This window comes from Rhopalosiphum maidis, chromosome 1 (assembly GCF_003676215.2).
Source record: "Rhopalosiphum maidis isolate BTI-1 chromosome 1, ASM367621v3, whole genome shotgun sequence".
NCBI classification, from domain to species: domain Eukaryota; kingdom Metazoa; phylum Arthropoda; class Insecta; order Hemiptera; family Aphididae; genus Rhopalosiphum; species Rhopalosiphum maidis.
In genome coordinates, this window is record NC_040877.1 from 19,471,562 (window position 1) to 19,499,431 (window position 27,870).

The 27,870-nt window shown below is 24.7% G+C and overlaps 1 protein-coding gene and 1 pseudogene across 2 annotated transcripts in view; one reads left to right on the top strand and one right to left on the bottom strand.

Moving 5' to 3' along the window:
* The window catches only part of LOC113555584 (metabotropic glutamate receptor 2), a 168,209-nt gene that overhangs the window by 69,705 nt on the left and 70,634 nt on the right, over window positions 1-27,870 (bottom strand). For both annotated transcript variants that reach the window (XR_003405405.1, XM_026960030.1), the window contains exons 4-5: window positions 24,007-24,258; window positions 15,770-16,054 (exon numbers count right to left, since the gene is read on the bottom strand). Coding sequence is in view for 1 of the 2 variants with exons in the window: in XM_026960030.1 (XP_026815831.1) it covers window positions 15,770-16,054; window positions 24,007-24,258 (537 nt within the window). In the remaining variant the exon portion in view is untranslated. The remainder of the gene's footprint in view (window positions 1-15,769; window positions 16,055-24,006; window positions 24,259-27,870) is intronic.
* LOC113555595 lies at window positions 21,105-21,595 on the top strand (annotated as a pseudogene).

The window sequence follows — 27,870 nt, forward strand, 5'->3', positions numbered from 1 at the left end:
TTGTACGGATGCCGAAGCTCTTTGAATATAATATGGTTTAAATACATTTACAATAATTAAAATGAAAAACAAATCGTCGACATAAAATTATTAAGAATGACTTTATAAAGAACTAACTATTCAACTTATATTGAAAATATTTGAAAAATATGAATAATTTAAACATACAAATACACAGAGAAATATATTTTTGTAGGTAATCTAATGATTACAGTCAACAGCAACCATCAATATTCTTGATTCGATCATGTTGATATTTGATGTTGTGGTTACATTTATAATAATTTATAATATTGCCAATATCTGAAGTTTCTATTAAGCGCAGTTTTTCAACATTAATAAGGAGCTTTTTTTTATTATTACTGGGCCTCACTGAGACATAATCGTGCGGGGGCTTTGGTTTACTTGTATAAATTTACATAAGAAAGGCTCCATTGATCATATTTTGTGTTATCTTATACAGTTATGCTATTGATTAAAACTATTTTAATGACCTTATTGTCTTATACCACTTTTTATGAATTACGCTAAACCAATGGTTTTGTTTTATGTATATCACAACCTGAATGTTTTCGAATAAATTTACTGGAACATAACTGTATTTGTCACACTAGCAATTTTTTTTAAACATTTTTAATAGACTCAAGATATTATAATATATATAATCTACGGTTGTTTATACAATGGAACAATATGTTGTTTTAAACTTGACGTTATTTTAAAATCTTGAGTATTTTTATTAATAGAACCTAACATCTCATAAGATTTATTCAAAATAATTTTATAGCGAAATTTAAATAATAAATCTGATTATAAATATATATTTAACCTCAAGTATTACATTGTTTTATTATAAAATACATACAATTTTTATTTTTATGATAAAAATATTATTCATATGAGAAAATGAATAAACAGTAGTCAATCGATATGTGGCCAAAAAATTATAATTTATTCATCTTTCATTAAAACCATTGTCACACTACCTCAGTGTACTCGTATATACCATACATATAAATCACAGAAAATCGTTGATTAGTTTGGAAAACTTGAGCTATTATGATAAAGTTTTCGTTTAAATTACTTAATTCACTATGAATGATGCCACTGAGAATACACGAAAATATTCAATAAGACTATTATAATATTTTGAGCAAGTTGTTTAACATAATACAATTTTTTCATCATAAAGCTGGTGTGAAAAAGGCGGTTCATAGAGTATAAGCCATTAAATGCGGTAAAGGGTCAAGATAATAAATTAACAGGAACACGATGTTTTTTTTTGCTTTTGAACCCCTTTAATAATATTAATAAAATTGCTTTTACATCATATAATATTCAAAACTTAATTCAAAGGTTAATTAAAATATGCAAATTATCATGGTAAGTTCTGAAAAATAGAAATCTCAAGTAAAAAATTGTGTATAATTAAATTACTTTGTTCCCGGAGAAAAAAACGTATGTCCAAGTAGAATTAAAATTCTATAATATTATGCGCAATATTTTGTCTACATTTTTTTAATGAGATGTAAAATTTTACTTCTACGATAGTTGTTTCATTTTACATAAATAATTTGCGTAGGTAGTGTACACAATGTCTTAAAACTATGTGACAATCGACAGAACATTAAACAAACATTAATTTGAAAATATAGTTCTATATTTTTATGATTTAATCCCACAAGATTATTAATTTTGTGTTTTACATAATGATGATGGTTAGGTATGCGTTTAAGAAATATAATAAAACTCTCACGACGCCTCTCCGTTTATTCGTTATAATTTTCAACAATTTAAGTTAAATAAACATAATGTACGTTATTCGCGTGATAATATAGCTGCAAATAATAATTTTTTTTCTTCCAAAAAAACAATATTCGATAATATTTTTTTTTAATAAATGATATAACTCCACTATGTGTTATATTATCCGACACATATATAGTAAAATATTATCGCCATTATCTTTCTCATTGGATATTCTTTATGGGAACATGAACGAACACACATATAAAATGGAAATGATTTATAACACCTACACATTTATCACCTAAATATGTGAAATGAAGTGGCAGACAACACACTCGGGTGTCTCGTGCACCACACCATGTCGAAACTGAAACTACCTCTTTCCCACCGTTTATATTCATCGTAGCGTGGAATCTGCACCACACTGACACGTTAATGTAAAAAATGATAATAATAATAATAATTAGTATACAATTTGTATTTGCTCGGAGCGATCGTCTGTGTTTAATATCAAAAGAAACTAAAAGAAACGAAGAGCGCGACTCGTGTACCTACGTATTCTTCTCTACGTGCTAAACACGAAATATTACAAACCGAAATTAATTAAACTATGTACGATTTAATACTATATACTTAGTGAAATGTTTAGAAGTATGGTGCCTTGGCACACAATAGAGTAACGCCCGTTTTCTATTATCATTTAACACCATAGATATAATTATAAGGCACTAGGTGACGTAGTTTCCCAGAATACCATAAATCCATAAATAACCCCCAATAACTTGTCAAATCTTAATGTCCCAAAACGAATTTTGTTATATACATTTGCTTATAAAACTTAAACCTTTTAAAGTATTACTTTTGGCACTCGCTTGACATATATTCTACTTTATTTTTATAAATATTTTATTAATGCATGGTCAATTTTAAAATTATATTAACGTAACGTAGTTTAGTAAAGATAAAAAAAAAATCATCATTAGTGTTATTAACTTGGAACCTCAAGCAACACAGTACAATACGACCTTAACAATTACTCCCCCTATCCCTTAAATACATAATTACGTCACTAACATTATTTCAGTGAAACATCCATATTATAACGAACTTCCATTTTACGAAATTTTCTGTTTAATAAATATTTATAAAAACTATGACCTTCATTTTTAAATAAAATGTAATTCTATTTAACGAATTCCTCTATATTATGAATTTTTTTTGTTGCTTATTCGACCCCGTAATTCGCTGTATTGAAGTTTCACTGTATTTTTATTAGAATATATATTATAACATCGACTTAGGAAAAGGTTTGCAATAGTGTTGAATACGATCACAAATCAGTAAACTTAAGTGCATAAATGCTTAATAAACGTAATACAAGTCTACAACAGGACTGCATAAGCTTGCTTAAGTGCATTGGATATATTATTGTCGTTTGTTTCGTCCATGAATAAAAAATTATGCCAATTTACAGCCAGGCCTAACTCTATTAGCAATCGTTATAACGGACCTTGTCTCATTCATGGATGTAATTTTAATAATCTATTATCACCACTCGACTCCGATATTGTATTACTAATTTGTTTCTCAATAGATGATCAATACTGATACCACGTATATGAATATATTATGTACGACAGTACACGGTTCGCGTTAAACACTTTATACTATAAACATCAAAATAATATTTATATATGTCACCTGATGTTACGAAAGAGTGTGACCATATTCTTTAATTATATTTTTATATTATATTATATTGTTTGTACTTAATCTAAGTATTTTAATGAGTACTTAATTATATATGATATTATACGAGTAGAATTAATCTCCTCAAATTATATCAGCAATCAACTATTGGCCACTCGCCTTTTTCTATTAGTGAAATGTAATTGGATTGAAACGCTACAACTATTAGACAACCTCGACGCAGGTAATTTATGTTTTAATACATTATTCAACAGACCGATTTTACTATCTACAAAATACGGGAAAATTTTAAAATTTAAATTTATATCATATTGTCTTTTAAATGTTAAAATAATGTTGAATAACATGGCTGATGCCTATGACTTGTCTTACATTCTATATTATGGACTAGTATTTATTTAAAAGTTTTTGGTAGGTTTTTGTTAATATTATTTACGTCTTAAAATAAATCATAAATACAATTTTTTTCAAAAACTAACCAAGTCACCACTACACAGCTTTGGTGATTATGATTTATACAGTCAAATAAAAATTAACAAATGTGGGTTTTCTTAACGAATACAATAGGTACGTTTAGTTGTATTTATAAGGTTAGGTACCTTATAATAATATATACACATCAGGTGCTTGTTATACAGTAAAAAGTATAGTTTTGAAGTTATCAAATAAGTTAGAAAACTAAAATAAATGCAACATAAATTAACTTAATATTTTTGAAAGAAACAACATAATTTACACTAATAAAAATAAAGAATTACATATATTACATGTATACATATTGCTGGTTATATTATATTAAGACGTAAAAAAAATACATAAAATCTGATGATTTAGTTATTTAAATTATTGAGGATGAGTTTTCATTTCTATTGAATAAATTGTGTTTACTGGTTAAAAATTGTAAAATTATTGTACATGTGGATTATGGATGTTATTTATTTAGGAAAAAGAATTAAACCGAATGTTAACCGTGTTTTTAAAACTATTTAATATTAGTTCTTATTTATAAATTTATTTGATATGAAAATTATATCATAAAAATAAATAATTTATTATGTTAAAATATTTTTTTTTAATTTAATAAATTAAAAATTATACAAATTATTATTTTTTTAATGCACGAACAACGTTTATATTATTATACATTAATATTTTAAACTTCTAATCTAGTAAAGTATAATATACTAAAACATATTTAATAAGTTAATATTTATTGGTTCACGTCAAACTTAAAGTTCTGTTTGTAGTTCTATTTCTATTTCATATCGTGCAACGTAATATTATGTCTGCTGGTATTAAACTTGACATTTAATAATATTATTAAAACTTAAAATTTAGATACGATATTGTTGATATAAATTGTTTGAAGTAATTCCTCCTCCTCACACCAGAACACAATTTGAAAAAAAACATATTTTGTTATTATTTTATTAAATAATTTAACGAAAAATTGATTGAGATATAAAACTAAAATATTCTTTCATCGTATAACTGGTGAGTAATTAATTATAATATTTTATTGTTGATCAACGGAAGTCGTATGAGTAAAATATCATAATAAAAGGAAAAAAACATTTTTTCTGCTGTAAAAATAATACATATCATAAAAGATGCTACTGTTTAGTTAATTATGTGGATCAATGGCTCATATTTAAATCAAAATTGACCATATCTTTTTAAAAATAAATATCTCATGATAGCAGTTGACAAAGAAAAGATAATATTCATTCCAACTATCAATATTGTATAACAGTAAGGTATAGTAGCACTTTGAAGACTAATAATATTTTTTCTTTAAATAAACATATAACAAAACTATCATAATATAGAATACATAAAAACATGTTTAAATTACATCAATAGAATCGTTGTTTTTTTATGATTTATAAAAATATTAATAAAATTAAAGAGTACAAAAAGCTATGGTTATTTTTTTATTCTTATAAAAAAGAAAAAAATGGATTGTCTTACCAAAATAAAAAATAATAAATTCTATTGTTTTTTGTTTTTACTTTTATAGATACTTTATAAAATACAATTCAACCACGTCCATTAAGTTCATTCTCCGTGACTTCATAAAAATAATTAGATTTATGTTATCTAAATAGATGAATTTATTCACTTTGGCTACCTATTGAAATCTTGTTTCTATTTTATTCCCCTTATTATAGGACTTCATATAAAATTAAATAATGATATTATTGTTAGTTTTGTTATTTTAAGCATTAATTGTTATTGTTTTTACAAACAAATACATTATATACTTTTTTTAAATGTATGTTTATTTTAGTATACTACCATTCACCCTACAAACTTTTGGTTTAAATGGTGGAATAATTCTAGTGGTCTGATTATAAAACCCAATGCGCTTTTTAAATTTGATATTTTATATGTATAGTTAGTTTGCTTATGGCTATTACATTATAATAATAGTGAAAATAAATTTAAAAACCGTAATTTATACAATACATAGTTTATAAATAGATTAAAATAAATAATATGTAAATTCAATTTTATAATAACAAACTCGTACGCTTTTATACTATTTAGTTTTGGTACATATATTTAAATATTTACAATCAAGCCAAAAGAAAACAAAAGTTCATATCTGAAATTTAATATATTATACAGTTTGAAACTTGCTATTTTAATTTGATAGTTGATTTATGCCTTAAAGAAATTATAAATGGGATCCACCCAGATTAACTATTAAACATCTACTCATTGAATTCCATCAATCATCAACTTTTAAAAATCAAAATCAAATTCTCAAATTCCTCACCATCAATCGCTAAGTCAAGACAAAACGAACAACATCCAAATATTAAAATTCGTAAAAAAAAATAATATGGATAATTTATTGTAATTTTTTAATTGAATTTAAATTAGATTTATATAAAAGTTTAGGTTTACAGTTGTGATAAATGCACAATGGAACGCATATGAAGATATCTGTACGTGTTGTGTGTCACCATACGACAGAATGGGTACGCGACGTAACCTATAACAGCAAACATGTTTAACATAATTTTGTATATTATATAGAGTAATACACCAGGCATGCTAATTGCTCATACTTCTATCTAATTATTGGAATTTTAAAATATACATTGGTTAAGAACTTAAATTCAACATTAACTATAACTCTTAGCATCTTTTGTATTATTATCGACGTATCCTATAAGGAATTAGAACTATACTTATTTACTTGTGTTTTTAAAATGAGAACCATGATTGGCGATTTACCGAGTATATAGGTAAAAAGTTGTTTAACCCAATGTTCTAGATGCTGAGGCTTATCATAATAAAAAAATAATAATCCTACCTTTTAGATTTTGGGTGGAATGATGGATATATTGATTTTACAATGATGTGTTTTTTTTACACGATAAGTATTTTGATGAAATTATTTTCAAAAATAAGGTGGTTTTGGATAGGAAAATGTATCTAGTTCATATATACATATGATCATAATTAAAAATGCCTAGTACTTTTTTTATAATTGAAAAAAATTAGGGGTTTTTATACAAATCAAATTTTGGCTTAAATCGATTTTTTTGTGTAACTCAAAAATGGATAATCGTAAATACTTCTATATATAATGTTATTATTGATTACTTAGACTTAAGTTTTCAAAATAATTTGGATATAATATTAAATAAATATATTATATATTTTTTTTATAAATATTGATTACAAATTATTTGTTTGATTCTTGAAAATTGAATATAAATTGAAATTTCTAAATAACAAAAAATGTTAAATATTAAAATCTAGACAAAATTAATAAAAATCGCGAAAAATAGTAAATTATTTTGTAGTAAGAAATTAATAAACACTTTCGTTTTTATATCTAAGATTTATAAATTTAATATAAGGTTCTTAATACATTTTCAACCTTTATAATATAAAAAAAAAATTCTACTAGAAAGACAAAATAATTTTTCATAAGTAGGTATTTCAAGTTTAATTTTTTTTTTATAAATGAGCGGTACCTACTATCATAATCATAATAAAATTATATCTTCATTAAAAACTATTTATTTAATTATATTATGTAATAATTATTCATTTAAAATATTTGAATATGAGTTGTAGTCAATTTTATATATCATTTGTGAACTATTCAAGTTGAGATTAGGATAGTTAATAGTCATATTGTACGTGATTTCAGCTAACAGTTTTATATTAATACAAAAATAATAAAAAATAAAACATAAATCATGTTTTTAATCAACTAAGCATACAATTACATGTAGTTTTGCTTTTTGTTAAAATATATTAATATTTCCTCCCGCTATTCTTCTAAATTCCCTCCACTTTTAACCTTTTCATAAATACTATACATTAAAAGTGGTACCTACAACATATCCTCATATGTTACTGTTTCCTTTGTATTAATTTTAATTATTTTTATTCTATCCTTTTTCTCTTAGTTATACCTTTCATAAAATTCAGATTCCTCTCAACTTCTATTTTTATTGCATTATTTGCAACCATTAACTTTTTCATAAAATAATATAACAATCGCATTTAAATTTTAAGTCCACTCTAAACTATGTTATCTTTTTTTCAATTCTACATTGTATGTTAAACTATTTTACTACCATTGATTTTTGTCACATAGTATTTTATACAATTAAAAATAAATTATATAAGAATATCTAGTAAAAATATTTTAATGAGTTTTATAAGTATGATGGTATACAGAGTTATAATTGCATTAAGATATTAATATATCATGTATTGAGTAATACAAATATATATTAAATATAAATTAAATAAGTAGAGAGAATACAAGTTAAAGCTAATATTTATAAGTTAAACATTTTCGTTAAAAATATGAAAAACAAACAGTAAAAATAAATGTTTAATTTTAACAAAAGTTCATTGCAATTAGATTTATAAATCTAATAAATACTACATTTAATATTATTTTGTCAATATTATGTACGAATACATACAATTATAGCTATGAAAATTTCACAAATTTACTGTACTATTTTCGTATATTATATTTATGTGTATACATGGAAATATAATACATTTTATACTTTGTAGCTTGAACTTAAATGAGTTTATTAATTAACGTACTCGGTAAAATAAATTATAATTATATACGTAGTAAATATAGGCTTTAATATTTATTTTTAAAAATTATTAATTAAAATAAAATTTTCCCAGACGTTAGATTTTTGTTATTAATTTAATTTAAATAATTTATAACTTTAATACATTAAATAAAAGTAAAAGACTTTTCTAAAATTAATAAACTTTCAAATAAATAAGTTATATTTTTAATCAAAAAAGTAACCCATTCATTTGACGTATAATTTGTTGGGTCAACTTTGGCACATACTACAAAACAACCAAAATAACGTACACAATGAACAGAGAAAATAAAAATACCTTAGACTTGGAACTTGTATAACTTTTAATAATATTATGTTTTACCTATCTACGCATCACGTAAAATCGATCGGAAATAACCTAAACACTTTATTACTTTTTCTAAATAAAATTGTATTGCTTTTAGTTAAATTGATAAAGTACGCATGAAAATAACCGTGAATATATTATACATTTATACCATACAACTTTCAATATAATAAATCCATTAAAATTAAACACATTAAAAATATACAAATTTGAGTCACAGATCAAAATATAGTTAGTTATTACAAACTATCTTATAAGAAAAACAACTTTGTAAAATAATCACTTTTATTAATTATTAGGTATATATTACCTATATCTAAAAGCAGCATTAAACATACATGATAAACTACCAATAAACTACAGTTTACAGCATGGTCTGAAAAATGCTAAAGTATAAATGTATAACATGCATACGAATATAAATTAATATCGGAAGTTAAATAACATAATACCTAAATACCTAATAAAAAAAAAAATAATAATAATAATATTTATACATTTTTATTTCGTTTCACTAGTTATATTGAAAATTTAATACCTAAGTTTTTGAATTTCCCTTACATAGTCATGTATTTTTATAACTCGAAACACAATACATTTCGGTGATATAAATATAAATATAATATGGTTAATGACGTTTACACGACTCAGCTTAAAAAATACATTCACGGAACAGTTTACAGTTTAATTCGTACAAACAGACTATAGAGGAGGATTATGTAAAACAACAGTGTAGCAATTGTATGACCTAAATATTGTATAATATAGAACATGATATATTATAATGTACAATATACACACCAACATTAAAAGTAAATAATATACGGTTTTATTAAAAGTGTACCAACAGCTATCTCAGTGCTCAAACATACAAGAATATTCCTTAAACCTTAGGTCCTGTTCTATTATTCATTTGTTATCTGTCCAATAATAGTGGGCATTGTTTCACGGAGTTAGGGGGAAACAAAACACACGCATTGCAAGGCGATTTTTTCGCAATTAGTCCTCTGAAATCGGATCCAAATAATCTTTAGGATTTTTACCACAATAGACTTTGACGTGATTTAACCCTAAATATTTTTATCTGTTCGAATTTAACATTTTTTTTTTTTTTAGTGCAGTGATAAACAACTTTTGACCTTGAGCGGTATAAAATATTCTTTCATTGCTTTAAAATGTATTGTATTAAAAGACAATTGTTTCAACCACAATACGATAATATTATGCATAACCATATTGGCGTATTGTTGAATAATTATTCACTTGAAAATATAATTATGGTGACAAGCTGTTTTTATTTATTAGTTGATTACCAATTGATATTCTTTAATTAAATACGCCATTGTAGTTGTAATATCTGCAATAAAACAATGATAATAGAATGATAGCTTACATTGTCAATGAATTGAATGTAGTTGAATAAAATCAATAAAATACAAAAAAAAAAAAATCAGACTATTGATACAAATTCACTTATGAAACAGTTTATCGAGATTTATTAATTTGAGTAAAAAGGTTTAAATAAAATAACGCTATTTTATTTTTGATTGGTTGAAATAATTATAAGCATATTTTATACAATATGATTTTATTTTATAAACAAAATAACACATAAGTGCGCATAACCACTATTATTTATAGTAGCCAAATTTAGTTTTATTTTTGGATTTAATATTATATTATTTAAAAATATAATATGTATAACATATATAGTTGTATATATGCCAAATATTTGTTGTAATAAAACGCAGCACATTTTTAAGTAGTGCATAAATTATTAATTTAAAATGTTTGATGTTCGTACTTATATTTTATAACCTACACAGTATATAAAATAATATATTTCTCCCTCCGTTTGTCATCACTTAATGGCATCCTCGAAATGCCTATACATGGCCGCTGAGGCAGTAATCGTCTTCGAAATAAATCTGATGGTCCCTGTAGGCGAATTGTCAACTTGACGTTTACAGCCCCTTTTAAAATTTATAACCCGATGTGCTGTTAAATGTGTAAAAATACATTATATTGTCAAGCCTTTGCAATATTTGTTATAAAATGCCCGCTGGGACAATAATCTAGGTTAAAAACTGCGATATTTTTATTTTTTAAGAAGGTAGTATAGGTATTTGTTATTATGAATGAATGCGGTGGTCGGAATTCGGATACAAACAAGTCATTATGACCATTAACCTCGGCGGGGAGTCAAAGTTTCAATATTAGTTTTTATTCGCTGATTATCCGAACTTACAAAAATGAAACAGAAGTTTAGTCAAAATTAATTTTACTTGATGAATATAGCCACCGCTATCTCGTTTTATTGATCGGTAAAAACATTTTAATACTCTATACAGTCTATACTCTATAAATACCACAAATATTACAATAAAGCTCATTGATTATTATATGCAAATCAAGAAATCATAGCCTAATTACTTACATATTACTAAAAATTATGAGTTTTATGGTATTTATGTGTTGTCATTGAATTTAATATTCTAATTTAAATATTTATAAATAATACTCGCTTAAATATTTTTATTAAAAAATGTGATTTATGGACTATTTTATAAAATAGTTTGATTGCGTGAACAATTGTCTTCAATAATTACATTAATTAACGCAATTCAATGTTAAAATTTATAAAATATATATATCAGTGATTAAAAACAAAAAATATATTTATATTATGTATTCGACTGACAGTAAACTGATGTGGAAGTGAAATCAACATTCGTCAATTTCCAGTTAAAAAGTCTATAGATTAATCTTTGAGATTCTATTAAAAATTGGGCTAGTTATCATGGAATCGTTTTATTGCATATCGTCTATAAATTCTCATTTCATTTTGATTTCATAATGATGTCCAGCAGCTTTTAATGTCAATGACAATAGTCGGCGCTATAGCAATAAATCAAAATACATTAACACTGTTATTTCAGACATTGTTATTCGTTACGTCGTAAGTAATATAAGAAAACTAAAAATATTATTGTTCTATAGAAAAATATTCATAATAGTTATACAGCCTTGTTTTATTAACTTTCACATTATAAAGTTTGGACCTATTTTAAACATGACAAATCAAAAAAATATAGATCATAAAATATGTCACATAATATATTATATGCATTAATAGCTAAATAAATAAAAGTATCAATTAATAAATTAATGTAAAAGCAATACCAACATTTTATTTTATAAATTATGTTTAAATAGTTTAATTTTAAAGTATCTTTTGTGTGTCAAATATAGAACTTTTTAACGGTATAAACTATAAGTAGGTAATAATTATAATATATAATAATAATACTGTGTTTAAGTATAAAATACACTATAGGTATTTAAATTTAAAACCTAAACTATTTCTATAAGCCAAATGTTTGTAAGTAGGTAAGACAGGAAAGTGAAATTTATTATATTTATAAATGTATCTAATATATATATACTATACGGAAGTGATGGGTAGATTTTAGAAAAAAATTATAATTTGAGTAATGAATTGTTAGAAATAAATTCAGTAAATTATTAAAACAAGTTATAAGTTAACAAAAAATAAAATAAGAAATTTATATATCACAGAAAATATTTTAATATAAGTATTGCTGAAAAATGAAAATTATCAACTCCCAAAAATAAATTAAACTTTTTTATTGTTATAAAACACGTAATATGGTGTTTTATGTCGTTTTTATGTATATAAATAAAAATCCAAAAGTATAAAATCTCTATTTAAAATTACTCGTATTATAGGTTACAATTATAGGTTAAAGTTTTTTACTTTGTTTATCATTTTATATTTTCTAAAATATTAATTTAACAAAGATTTTATTTATGCAGAACACCTGTTATACTAGACAGTCACTATAATGTTATAATAAAAGGTTACTTATTATTTTAAATACTTTAATAAATATTAGAAATACAATTAGTAACAATCCCCAAAAAATGTATTAAGTATTGTTAAAAACATGTTATCATAAACAAAATGTTTAAAAAACATTTTAATAATTACCTATAGATATCAAACAATTTAAAATCTAATGGTATGCCTTTAGGCTATAACGGTTAACGAATATATTTACTTAGTAATGTTTGTAAAATTAGGGTCCAAAATTATTAATGTAATTTTATAATAATTAGTATTTTTTATTTCAACAGTTACAATAGATTAGTACATTTTTTTTTTTTATTAAAAACAGGAAAAATTATGGTAAATAGAGCTAATGTAATAATACTTTTTCAAACAACGTTTTAAAACTATATTTCGCTTATTATTTACATATTTAACGTGTATTGATAAATTTCCACATAAACTGATAATTCTTGTTATTATACACGCAATTTAAATCATTCAATGAATTCATTTTACCATTCTTTTAATTGTTATCTATACATAAAATTTTAATATATAATGATATATTTGTTATACAATTAAATTAGTCTTGGGTGTAAATTGGTATTATTATTCTATAATTTAAATAACCTATAAATAATAACTGATATAAAACAAATAAAATAATATTACCCTGGAACCTTACCCTGAAATAAGTTGAGATTTCGATGAATCTACACACAATATTTAAATATGGTTCAACGTGTTTATAGAAATCATAAATACGAAGGATATACAAAACTATCATATATTCAATTATTCGTTGTTTAACGTTATTAAATTATTTAAAGTATCCACGAATGTAAAGAATTTGATTTTAATGAAATTTCGTTTTTATGATTATTTTCTATCTAAATTTTAAACGCATTTATTTTAATATTTTAATTCACATAGAATAGTAAGAGCATTTGATTCTAAAAACTTCACTTTTAAAAAAAAAATAACTAAGTCAAAAAGTTCAGGTTAAAATATTATTTTTTTTCATTATAATAATCATTTAATCAAAGTGAATATATTCGTAGAATTTTCTGTCTTAAGTTTGAGCATGTTAGTAAACGATCCAATACAGGTAACGTTTCAATAAACCCGAGTTATTTTATTTGAAATTTCAATTTCAATGGAATAGTAAACAATATAAACTTTTGTTAAACCAGTATTCTGCGAATAACTTCAAATATATTGGGTCAAATTCAAATAGACAAATTAACAGTAATTAATTTGCATTTTGAAATAAGCATTAATTTTAAAACATGTTAGTATCTAAAAATAATGTATTCAATTTTGAATCAAAGACGATTATTTTTCATTAATTTTATGTAATATAAACAAATAAATAATAAGTCTAAGAGTTTTCGTTTTTTATTTGTATTTAATTACAATTCTATATTCTGGTTATAAAGAATAGACTATATTTATTATCTAATTAATAATTATACACAGATACTTTACTTTTAAACACTAAACCTTGGTAAAATTTTATTTGATTAACGATATAATTTGGGCTTAAAACAATTTTACGGGAATTTAAATCCCATAATTTACTTATATAACGAATAAATTTTAATCATACTTTTTTACTAAATTATTTAAATACAAATGTTGTTATTTTTCTATAAAAACTACTGTATGTGCTATTGTATGTATTCTGAATAAGACATTTATAGCATATTGTGCGTATGATTATTATAATTTAAATACGGTGTTGAGTATGTTATATGTAACTAAAATTATTTTTATTTTTTTCATCATTGATACTAAAATACTCGAAACGCTGACCCGTTATATTTTAGGAACTACTTATCAATAAGAACTTCAATTACATTTTTATTCCTTAGAAAAAATTCTCTATCAAATTACATAACGTTTTTCAAACAATATAATGTCGTTACAACAACGAGTTGCTTTTGTTATGTTACTATCTAACAATGGATAAATTATTTTTAATTGTTTTATTTTAATTTAAATATAAATGTATACAAGCTGTACAAATAGTACAATAAGTATTTGTGAGTTAGATAAAAGGATACGAATTTATCTATGAGGTTACATGATTGAAGAAGAACTGACTATTAAAGTTACACTTGATTTGATAACGAGGTTGAATTAAATTATAAGATCAAGATATTATATTCTTTTAAGTCTCCAACGAGAATTTCTAGAGATTGACCAAATATGTAAATTATTAATAAGGGGATTATGGTGGTTTTGAAGTTTATAGAAAAACCTCTTATAATATTATATCGCGGCTTGTTTATCGGCCGCAAAGGTCCTTATAAAAATTAAAATTAGAAATGTTTGCAAAGTGGAGGAGGTATTTGATTTTGTGCATAGATAGTTTATTTTAATAATATAATAATATTTTTATATTTGTATAGTTAGATATGTCATATGTACATAGTAAAAATAAAAGATACAATCAATATACAACACTCATTGTAAGCTTAGCTTGTATCGAAGAACCGAGTTGAGTTTATTAAGTTAGGTAAACAATTTTGTATGTCTAAAAGTATTTAACCAAAAATAAAAGAATTAATAAATTAAAAAACCACTAGTTTAAAGAAATATAAAGATATTTGTTCAAACATTGTCAAAATCAAGATCATACAAAAAAATTAATATACATACCTTTAATTTTTTGATGTTAAATTAATATTCAATTTTTTACATTAATTTGAGCCTATAATTAATGCACATTGAGATTTTTTAATTAAATATCTCAACTAGGCATATGATATAAAGTTTTAAATGATTTCAAACTATTATATAGAGATATTTTAGTAGAATTTTACAATATTACTTAAATATAATAAAACTTAATATGTTATTTGTTTTTACCTAACCTTTATAGTCTTAAAAATTGCTCGTAGAGAAGATCAGACACATTAAATGTTACGATATGTTGTTGTTATTTTACTGGTGTCACATACTCACATATACTTTAAAAGACTTGTATTTAGTTGGTTAATTCAAATGACTTACCTGTGAAGTTTACTTTTCTGAGATACATTAAGAGTTCAGGTCCTTTAACAGGTTTCATGGCTTCACATAAACCAACAAAGTTCGGACCACAATGATCAGAATGCATATCGTACAATGCATGTGCAAATGCTAGTACGGAATCACTAACAAATTGTAATTGGTTTTCAAACTTTGGTATTTTTTCTCTCAGATGAAACTTAGAGTCACATTCATTTGAATAATTAGAGTTGTACGGTGTTCTCAAGCTTCTCGGATATCGACACTGGAAGTGCTCTTCCCAGAATTCTGAAAAAAATCATATTTTTGTCATTAATTTTTTGTGAAATAATAATAATAAATAAATGTGAAATAATCAGAATAATATAATTATATGAAAAAGAAAGAGTTATTAATTTAATTTATATTTTATGAACTCAGATTTTAATAATAAATGAAATAAACTGTATATTTATTATTTACACTAAAATACACATATTTAACATCAAATATTATTAATATATACATATATTATAATAAAATGATAATGATAAAATAAATTTAAGTTTCTTGTATTTTTAATTTACAATTTTAAATATAGAAAATAAATTCAAGTATCTACATAAAATTTAAGTAATAACTAAATAAAACTGGCGTAAAATAACATATATATGTATTATTATAGTTTATATTTTGTTTAATATACAAAGGTGGGCATTGTATTTAAATAACATCATTGTGATGTATGAAAAAATGTGTGACAAATGACATAATGCATAAAGCAGGAAACAAAATTTCACTTTGGTTCGAATTAACAATATAAAAAATACGTTTAGTTAACTTTATACAATACACAATGAGTAAAATTCGAAAAAAAATGTAGACAAACATTAAGCTCAGCAATTCTATAGTGTAATTGTCTTAATATTATAATACATTTTCCCACACCTTTTTTTTTTGTATTAAACACTTCGTTTTGGAACCATTTGTGCTTGGATCTCGGAATGATAATATTATTGGATATTAGAAAAAACAATAAACTCAATTATGCACATTTTTTTTATTATTAATGAAATATTAAACAAGTAATACTAATCCGATAAGTATTAAACCGTAGATCGATGATACTCGTATTATGATTGGCGCAAATAGAGAGTTTGGTAGCATTTATTATTTTTAGAAAATATTATGCGAGAGGAGGTTTCAGTAATCCTAAAATATATTAGCTACTCAGTATTCGTATTTGCGTCTATAAGTATATTATTATACTATTATATATCGTACATGGGTTATTGATCACAGTCTGGTTTGTCGATCATTATCGGTGGCGCCACGCCGGGCTGTTTCTCTTCGTCCGTTCACAATAGTACTCATCACAAGTCACACGCACACAGTGTTGTGTAATGACAGTATGATATAATTTATTTTACCAAACCTTTCACTTATACAGTATACCATTGACCAAATTTAATCGATGTATATTTATTCCAGTTTTCTTACCAAATACTGCCTTTTGATTTTAATAAATATATATCTACTTCTTTACAGACGTACAACCATATTGTAACACATAATAATATATTTAAGCATAATGATGTGTGTACTTTAAAACTACATGTTGCTAAACTAGCGTGTATGACTGAAAATTTCCACTCTTTTATTATTGCCGCAATAAAACTTAGGAAAAATGACTGAAAATACACCAATCAATATAATATCGCTACATTTAGGATGATAGTTTATTTGCACACTTCGAATCCGTCCCCTAATAAATTTAATTATTTTTTCTTAGTAATCTATAATATTATTATGACAAAATCAGTTCACACGTGTATCGTAAATTTTATATATATTTTTTTCAATTTTCCATTTTTGTAATAACTTTAATTTTTAAATTACAGTATTTATTATTAAAGCTATAAGTAGTTACGAAGAAGACTTATTGAGACTTATACAATATTCCGAAGATAATAATAATTTATTGTTGTTTGAAATTGTTATTTTTAGTTAAATGGTTCATATATTTTAATAATATTAAATAATATAAATGTACTCTGAAATTTTAGTAATTTACTAGGTACCAGTAATGGAAAGTTTTATCAGTATCAACATGTTGGTGATATTTAAGTTGAATACTTTTCTAACGATCCTTCAAAAAATGTATTTTCTGTGAGGTTTAATGCTTAAAATTAAAAAACCGGGTAAATTTTCTTTTGAGTGTTATCAGCTAGTAATAATTGTATGTGTAGAAATTACACAATTATCAAATGACGTATAGGTACCAGTATTTTCAAATGATAATTAACAAATACTGCGGCAATTGCTACTAGTGCATCAAAAATACCGCTTTCCTTAGAGATTGTAAAATATTTTATCATTCGTTTTAAAATAGATAAATAGAACAGTTTAAAGTTGGTGAAAATGTCGGTTTATACACACACACATAAGGCTTAAGGAATAAATTAAATTTTTTTGTGAATTAGTTTATGACATATCTTGTATTGTGGTAGTTAGTCGCATACATATATATTTGTATTACATTCTTCAAAATTTTGATTTTATCTCGTAAATTGAAATAAATGTTGATTTAATTTGAATAATATTTTACGATAAATCTTTTTCACTTAGGTGATTGCCATAATAATATGTTTGTGTAAGTAAATGCAATATATTTAATAGGTAATCAAAAATACAAATTTATGTAAAAAAAAAATTGTAGCTGATTATAAGAATAAACTATTAATATTAAAGCTATAAAAACGCGTATTTTATAAACATTAAGTAATTATACTTTTACGGTGGTTTGATGTGAATACGAAAAATATTTATGAAAAACGTGGTACGTATGGTAGTAAATACAATAATAATGTTCTATTATCATTGAAGTAATCAATAATTTTCGTTACCGCAATGATAAAAAACATCAACATAATACAATAACTGAAGTCTGAAATCGTTTCATTTACGTATAAAAAACTTTGTATAATTTTTGGAAAATGTTGACGTTTTCCGGTAAAGAGAAAGACCTACCTATAATGTATATGTCACACGCGATGATAGATTACTCGGTTTGAGTGTTGTGCATAATGCACAATTTATTATAATAATAATAGTACAAATGCATCTCATGGCTGAAAAGTTTTACTGTGCCCATTCTGTGGTCTACTCCACTCAATCGACCACACAAATTATTAGTATAATGATGTAGTGACGCCTCCTCAAATACACCCTATCTCTCTCTCTGCCTGCAGAAAAATGGCATGTATTTAATCGAAATGTCATTGGCACAAAACGTGCAATGACCGAATTCCAATTTAAGCGGTTTTTGTGGCGCGTTTTAGCGGTGGCGTAGTCGGTTTGAAAGTTGTTTTTTTTTCTTGATGCGGTTTTTGTTGTTTTGCCATCGCCGAACTTTATTTTCCCCTCTTCCGGAAAAACTGCGATATTCGATTTATGCTAGTGTTCGAGGGTGACAGAAAATAAATAAATAAATAATACCGCCTATACATACACGAACTGTTATTATACGGCCGTTACGAGAAACCGACGCGCCTGGTCATATCTACTACTGCTTCAGCGTGCGTGTATTATACACGTGCAACCCCGAAAATTCTTCATCTCCCTCTATATAGAGTATATTTTGGTAGCAGTCACGGCCGATATATGAACGTTTTTAATCTACCGAAACGACTAGTATATAAATGCCATCGCGGGCTATTACTTATAGTGCCATTTCGATATTACCGAATTTTATATGCCTCCCAAGCCTATCTTATCCAAATCTTGATAAATATTGCACTATCTATACGTATAATACGGCGCATGTCGTATACGGGGCTATCTTTTTATACGTTCACGCGAATGAACTGACGAGAGTCGTAATAATTATGGGCAAGATCCTTTTCGACCAAAACGAACCTTTTCCTTTTCGGCTTGTGTGACGTTTCAGTCATTCAGTTATACCTATTTTTGACCACTACACTATTTTAGTCACCAGTGTAACATTGGATTTTTGATTATTACTATTAAAATTATATCAACTGGTCAGGCGTTTATCATATTTATAAAACATTATATTTGTATATACTGAATAGATAACAGTACTCGGTCATCGGTATTGTCAATTATTCATAATTTACTTTTACAGAATTGTATTCAGTGTATAGTACTCTATTACTCTAGTGTTAGGTCACCGGTGCTTATTTTAGTATAATAATTATACTTATATAATTGTATGTAACTTTTTAATTGTAAGCTTAACGAATCTATAAAGATTCCTTCCTATAAAAATAAAATGTAAAAACATAGGTAAATTACTGTGTACATTATATAATGTATTTATTTAATGAGACTCTGGACAGCTCTTTATACTACAATTTATGAACAAAAACAAATATAAAAATTGTATATTTCTTATAATAAAAGGTTTATTTATTTTTTATTTTTTAAATCCTACATATGCGATAAAAGTTTATTGGCCAAAAATGGTTATTACAGAACAGCAGAAACATTATATTGATTAAAAAGAGAAAGGTTCATTTTGACCAAAAATGTAGCCTATAATATGTATAATTATCGACCTCTATGATGAATCCATCGAACGTGTCCGGAACCTTAGAACCCGACTCGTATATTATTTATACACGGTGTTTAAGAATTTTCCGTACAAACTGTTTTCATCAATGTGTGAAATTAAAAATATTTTCGAATATTCTTTCGGTTTAATTCGCATTGTATAACTGAATACGACACAAAAATCCTTTTGAGGGAATTTATTTTTCATTAAAATAAAGATTTAAGAACATAACAATAAATTAATATCAGCTACCCTTAACAATCCCACATTCACAAAACGTAAAATAGGTTTTCGGTCGACACACTAAACATATGTGATTCTTCTCAAAGCATGTACGAAAAACCTAGAAACACTGTACATGACATACGGTCGCGACGAAAACTATGTTTTACTGTTGCTGTACTTCTCGGGCTCTATTAACGTGTCTTTTTTCAACAGGATTGCAGAGTACGCCAATGGCGTGTTATGGATGTTTCGTTTCGAGGTCGTTTATAATATAATGTTATTGTACAGATACTTTTTAAGTAATTTAAACAGAAAACTAATGAAAATTACAATTAATCAAAAATGTTTTTTTATATATATGTTACGGTTAACGATGTTATCAGGGTAAATGTCATCATTCCCTGTAAATGACGTCATTTACCTAAAAATTGGTAAATGTTGTAAATGTAGACATTTTCCGGTTATTGACGTCAATCCCCAGTTTAATTAGAGAATGATGTTCAATACATTTATGGAAAGAATTGTATCAAATTTTAAAAAATAGTTTTGACTTAAAAAATGTTGAGTTTGACAAACGAAAAAATTTCAAAGCTTTAAGTCGGTATAACTGTTCGTGTCCCAATACCAGATGTTGATAGGGTTCTCCGCGTAATTTACTTGCTGTTATTATTTTGTGTGAAGATGACATATATAAATTATGTAAGTCAATTTTAATTTGATAATATTTATTTAATTTTAAATAAAATAAGTACCTGGATGTTTGAACCAGGTACAGAATAAGGTGAGTTGAAACATAAACATACAAGAGCTCAAATTTTCCCATGCAAAGAAAAATTTCTAGGACTAGATGAAGCTATGAAAAAATTAAAGATAGGGAAATAACATTACGCGAAGCTGCTGGACAATAAATAGCTGGTCATCAAAAGGATTCAATCGATGTAATTGCAAAACTGGTTGTGTCACTAAAAAATGTGCTTACAAGTTACAATGCAGTAGAAATGTTGTGCAGTTCAAAATGTCATGGTAATCAAAACTGTACAAATAAATAATTTGTAATAATATGCACCTATTTTATTCATTTCAATTAATCTAACCTTTCATTAACTTCATTGAAATCAAAAATGAATCACTAGCCAACAATAAATCATTATTTAATAGTATCTACATTAAAAAATTCAGTGTATTATTTGAGATTTATCTTCATTTACCACAAGTTTTGGTAAATGACATCAATGACCGGTGAAAGATGTACATTTGAATTTAAAATAAATGTTTTTACAACATTTGCCTACATAATTGAATCATTTTGGTTAATGACGTCATGGGCCGGAGAATGACGACATTTACCAATTTTCGTCTTTCACCGTAACATATACATAATACATATATAATTGTAAATAAGTACCTAATTTCATCGACTTAGTATTATATATTATGTATGAATGACACGATTAGGCTTAATAACATTCAAGTAAAATAAGTAAACTGCAGATATGATAGACTTATTATTTATTTATATACCATAATAAGTATGGGTTAAGAACTGTGGCGATTGAAATACAAACCATTAATATAATCGTATGATCCTTAAAATAAAAATATCAATGCATTTATACAAAATGAATTTTTTTTATAATAAATAACTAGGTATTAATGTAAAATAACTTAAAATAAGGATAACCTTTGGGTGTTTATATTTCCAAAGAGATTTATTTAAAAAACTATATTTAAAGTTGTTTGATGTTTTAATTATTTTTATTTGTTCAAGATTACCACATAAATAATTCATTTATAAGTTTATAAATACTCGTTGACATTTTTCAAAGATTTTTTTTTCTATTCTCAGTATTATATATATTATAATATTTTTGAATATATTTATTGTTTATTTACCTAATAATTTTTTTTAATATAGAATGTTAGTTTGTGAAAAAAAAATTAAATATTAAGAGTTAATTTACAGATAATTAAAACATTTTTATTACCATAGTTTCTATATATTTTTATCTGGCTATGTTATATTTTTCTTAATACAGTCATAGTTAAATTATGTTTCAATAAACATTTCGGTACAAACTAGTAAGTATCATCGGTGATAATAAGAATATATTATCACCACTTATTATAAATATAGTACATTTTCAAAAACTAAAAAAAAATGTTAAGTATTATTTAGATACATAATTTGAATAAAACAAATGAGTTTCACAGATACTAAATATTCCTAATTAATGTAAAAACAATACGCAATATTTACTAACTGATCCTTAAAGAATCAACTAGATAAACTTTTTGGTTTTCACCATATACCACAAACACTATAAAATATTGAATACATTTTTCAGCTTCATAATTTAAAAAAAAGTTTGCCAAAAAAAAAATAAATATATATATATATATATATTCACGCATTATTGTAAACCCAATACATTTTTCGCTCCGCTCGGAATCTAATATTATATATAAAAATAATAATAACCTTATTGAGTAAATCGTTCTGAACGAAAGTTCTAGTGGGTCGAGTTCATAGAAATGTTTTCCCAGAAAACGTGTAAAATATTTAACGAATGATAAGTTTGATGAAATAAAAATTGTAAAAAAAAAATATAATGAATTGTAATTTCATAGAAATATCATATAAAATATTTGTATAAAGGATTTCAAGGATTTTGAGATTCTCGAGGACAAAAAATCTTTTCGATAGAATAATCTTAAATTATATTCTGAAATGTGGACAACAATTTATAAATTTTTTTTCTTGGACCTCGTAAATTTATTTTATATTTTTTTATATCAATTTTAAGACTTTTTATGATAAACAATATATTATCTTATGTAAAATTAATTATATTAATAATTTATAGCAAGTATTACATTTTTTTCGCTTTACAATCGATTTGAATCTTGGAAATTATTTAAAATATAGTAAACAGGAATAAACACACATCGCACCATTGTGATGAGTACTATACTGTAGTGCTTTTAAACCTAAAAGTGAACCGCATATTAATAATAAATAAAAATAAAAAAATAATATAAAAAACATCTAGTGAATCTGATAATATATTATTTGTATTACCTATTTTTACAATACATAAAAGTGTAGTAAAATAGTAAAATATGGAAAACGTAGCTTAATAAAAAGAAATTTTTTTTTTTTATCTATGTTGCTTTATTATTATTTTATTTAATGTGAGGAGGGGTTTGTATAAAGTACAATTATTTTAAAATTCAACAATGTTTAGCTTCATAACTAGCTTCAAAATGTGTTCATGCTTAGACGTGTTAAATAATATTTTGAAATTACCATTAGTTTAAAATAATAAAAATAAGTTTTCTGCGGAAAAACATGATATTATTAACTTTTCATGACATCAAAAAATACAATTACAAAAACTTTAATCTAAGTTAAAATAATATAAAATAATTATGAATAACAGTTAACTACAGTGTAACATACCTGTGAACCAGGGATTTCTTTTGTTGTTTTCTACAGTGAGTCCTAAGAAGTACTCTTCGAACCCAATGACAGGGTTAGCTTGAGGTTGAACAGATAAGCATCCTTCCACTTCGGCTTCATTTGTAGCTGATACCATATCTCTTGCACTCCATCCATCTGAACCAATCCATGAAAAATTTCCAGTGGCATTATTTCTCCTTACTGCTTTCATTAAACTCACTACTTCTTGGTCTGATCCAAAAACTATAACCCCTATAGTTAAGAAAAAAATAAACAAAAATTTGATTTAGTAATGAAAAGTATTAGGTAGTACATTTATAAATATTAATAAACTACATCGATATTGTGAAATTTGTTTCTAATCAAGTTGCTTTTTTAATTTACTATAAATTGTTTAATACCACCTTAAAAGTTTAGATTTATATTTTTTTTTCTATTATCACTTTTTTTTTTTTGACATAGAATTGACATTATTATTGTCATGTGCCTATTTTTGGTGAATAATAGTAAATTCTAGAAACGTTCATCGGAATAAGATTTATATAAACCTAGTTCCTCGATACTACTCTTTAATGTAACTGTACCCAAAATAAAATATATACCATTATAATAATAATAAAAAGAAATTGAAATTCTGACTGAAGAACCTCGAAGGCTATTTGATACAATATTCTAAAGTTATGTAAGTTTTATTCTTTTTTTATAATAATATAATATAGTAACATAAATTGAATTTATCTATTTAGATTTATACATAATTAAATGTATAGGCTTTTTATTAAATTAAAAATGGTTACTTCGATATTATTTAATATAAATTGAACATGATATATCTTTATTACCTATGTAGAGATAAAATATAATTGAATTATTCCTAAAATGATTATTACATTATTGTTATGAGTAGGTATAATATTTTTTATATACTTATATAGTTCTATTACTTATAAACGTTATCCAATTAAAGAAAATTATAGGTTTTTAAATTTCATTGTTTTTTCCTAGTATTGTATTTTGTCGAAATTATTATTATTATAACGTTATAATAATATAGTACTTATACACTAATAAATTAGTATAATAATAATATTATAATACTATATTGTGAGGTGTGTACTTTAATGGCCTATTACGGTATTACGCCATCTTATAAAAATGTTAAGCTGGTTTGGAGTTAATAATATATTTGAATCAATTTGTACACAATTTTGTCATAATTATGTTGTATAAAATACATATTTTTGATATAATCAGAACAATTTCGTCTATATAACAGTGCTAACAATATTGTATGTTTCATAACTGATCAAACCACTAAAGTATTCATGCATTAGCGAATATACAAAAATAACAACAAAAAAAGGTGAACTTAAAGATAACAATAAGATTCGCCGAATTTAGGCTTTGTTTAATATGAAACACTTTGATCATTGGAATGAGACGAATCGTCTTCAAACGAACACTCGATATTATCCTATTTATTATTTCAAACTAATGAGTGAAATGGAAATACGGATGCCCTTGTGTAATTTCGGTGTTATTAAGTTGTAATAACGACGTCACACAACGACAAAGCTTCACGCGACAAAAGATAATTTGACATATGATATTGGTATATAAATCACCTGCGAGTGTCATATAATTGTTCCGGAAAGTCTTAATAATATAAATCAATCGTGTCAGTATGAGTATTTAAAAAAAGAAAGTCTCAAAAAATCGGTGTGGTATATCGTAAATTTCAAGTTGAGCTCGTCATTAAGTAAGTAACTGTAATATATGTGTTGAATTCGATTTCAATGATACATCATTGCATATTTAAAGCATATCTAAGTGTATATACATATCTCTATGTATATTAAATTTACAATATTGTAATTTATATTATATTTTATAATTATTGTATATAATCATAATGGTAGATAAATTGAGCTATTTTTTTTACTAAAAATAGTTATAATAGTTATTTAAATACTATATTTTCAAATTCTTGGGATTTTTTTTGTACTACTTAAAGAATATCTTGTGAAGATAAAAACTAGCATTCTTCAAAGGATATCTCCTATTTTATGTATATAAAATACGCTTTTTAAATATATTTAATATATTAAAAGGGTGATTGATTATTTGAAAAACAAAAATTTGAATAAAATTATTATAAATAAATAATTGGGGGTGAGCATGCTAGGTAAATCAATTTGTTTGTACATATATATATTTATATTATTTTTAATTACTTATTTTTATATTAAATATACCAAAATACCTAAATTTGAAAAGGATAAATAAAATGAATGAAATATAATTTAATAGATGAAAATTGTCCTGAATATTTTAAAAATATTATCGTGTATAGAAAAGAATAACTTAAGTAATAGGGAATTCATCAATATCTTTATAAAAAAAACTAAAAATATTGAAATTTTAAAATATTTCACACACACACACACACACACACACACACATTAATGTAATATATTATATAACTAACACATTCATTCATATAATTGATTAGGTACAGTTATATTATATTACAAAAAACCTACATTGAACTAGTGGGAATTCAACATTTATTTTTGTACTGTAGAGTCATTAAAGATGGTGGTGAAAACAATTGAAGCTCAATTACTTGATTAAATATAATATAGTCACTAAGATGTTATAAGATATACAGAGGATCTGCCATATTCCTAATGGTACGAAAAACGAGATTCTCAAACATATATATATATATATATCTCATTACCACTGGAGGAAAAATAAACTAAACGTCCATACGATAAAGATTGGAAGACAGCACATTTTAACTTTACATCACCCAGGGATCGTATTAAGTTAAGATTGGTATCAAAAGTTTTGTTATTATATGTGGACCGACTTTAAATGTATATTATATACAGTACAACTGCTGATATAACTCTATAATCTATAGGTATATTATTTCTATTACATTTCTAAGGTTATTTATCTCTCGGTAACTTGTATACTCATATGTGATAACGTGGAATAATAATATTTTTATCTAACCAAACATTTGTTTATCACGTTGAAACCATATGTGCAAAAGCGTTTAAGAATTTAAGTTTTGTTAAACGTGCATGTGTCTTCGTGGATCCTTAGTGCCTAAAAGTACTTTATTTTTTCATAGTCCGTTCTGGCCTAGAATTTGGTGCAGTTATACGGACCCCTAAAAAACAGGCTTCATTGATAAAATATAAAAATTCCAAAGACGTTGCCTATAAACATTTACATATTGTATAATACATTTTTCAAGTCAACCAATTTCTTTTGTTGAGAAGAGTTTTGACTCAGTATCTTTATCAACTCGACAAAATTATAATGATTTTCTATTTATATTCAAATTGCTTAACGATAATGTAGTGTGTTCCGAATTCTTAAGTATGATAAATTTTCGTACCTTACTAATGGATACACGTACAAAATATGCATTTCATGATGTACTTGTAAACAAAATATTGTCCTGAATAACCCTATAAATCGCATTGTAAATTATTGTAATAATAACCATTTAAATAATTAAAACATTTTTCTTCGATAACGTTGAGTTACTAAAACACGATATTCTTAACCTGTGAACCAGATTTTATGGATTAACAATACTCTAACCGTATTCTGTACTCGCTGCTCATTTTGGGTAGTGCTCACGTGGTATGTAATATTAAATAATAATAATAATAATAATAATAATAGGTATTTGCGACTTTTTTGTTTTTAAATAACGAATTGTGTGTGTCTGTTCAGTGTAATTTATTTATTATTAAAAAATGTGTACAGTTGTGCATGATCGATAAACCAGCAGAGTAAGTTTGTAGGGCCGTCACACGAACATTTATTTAATGTTGTGTT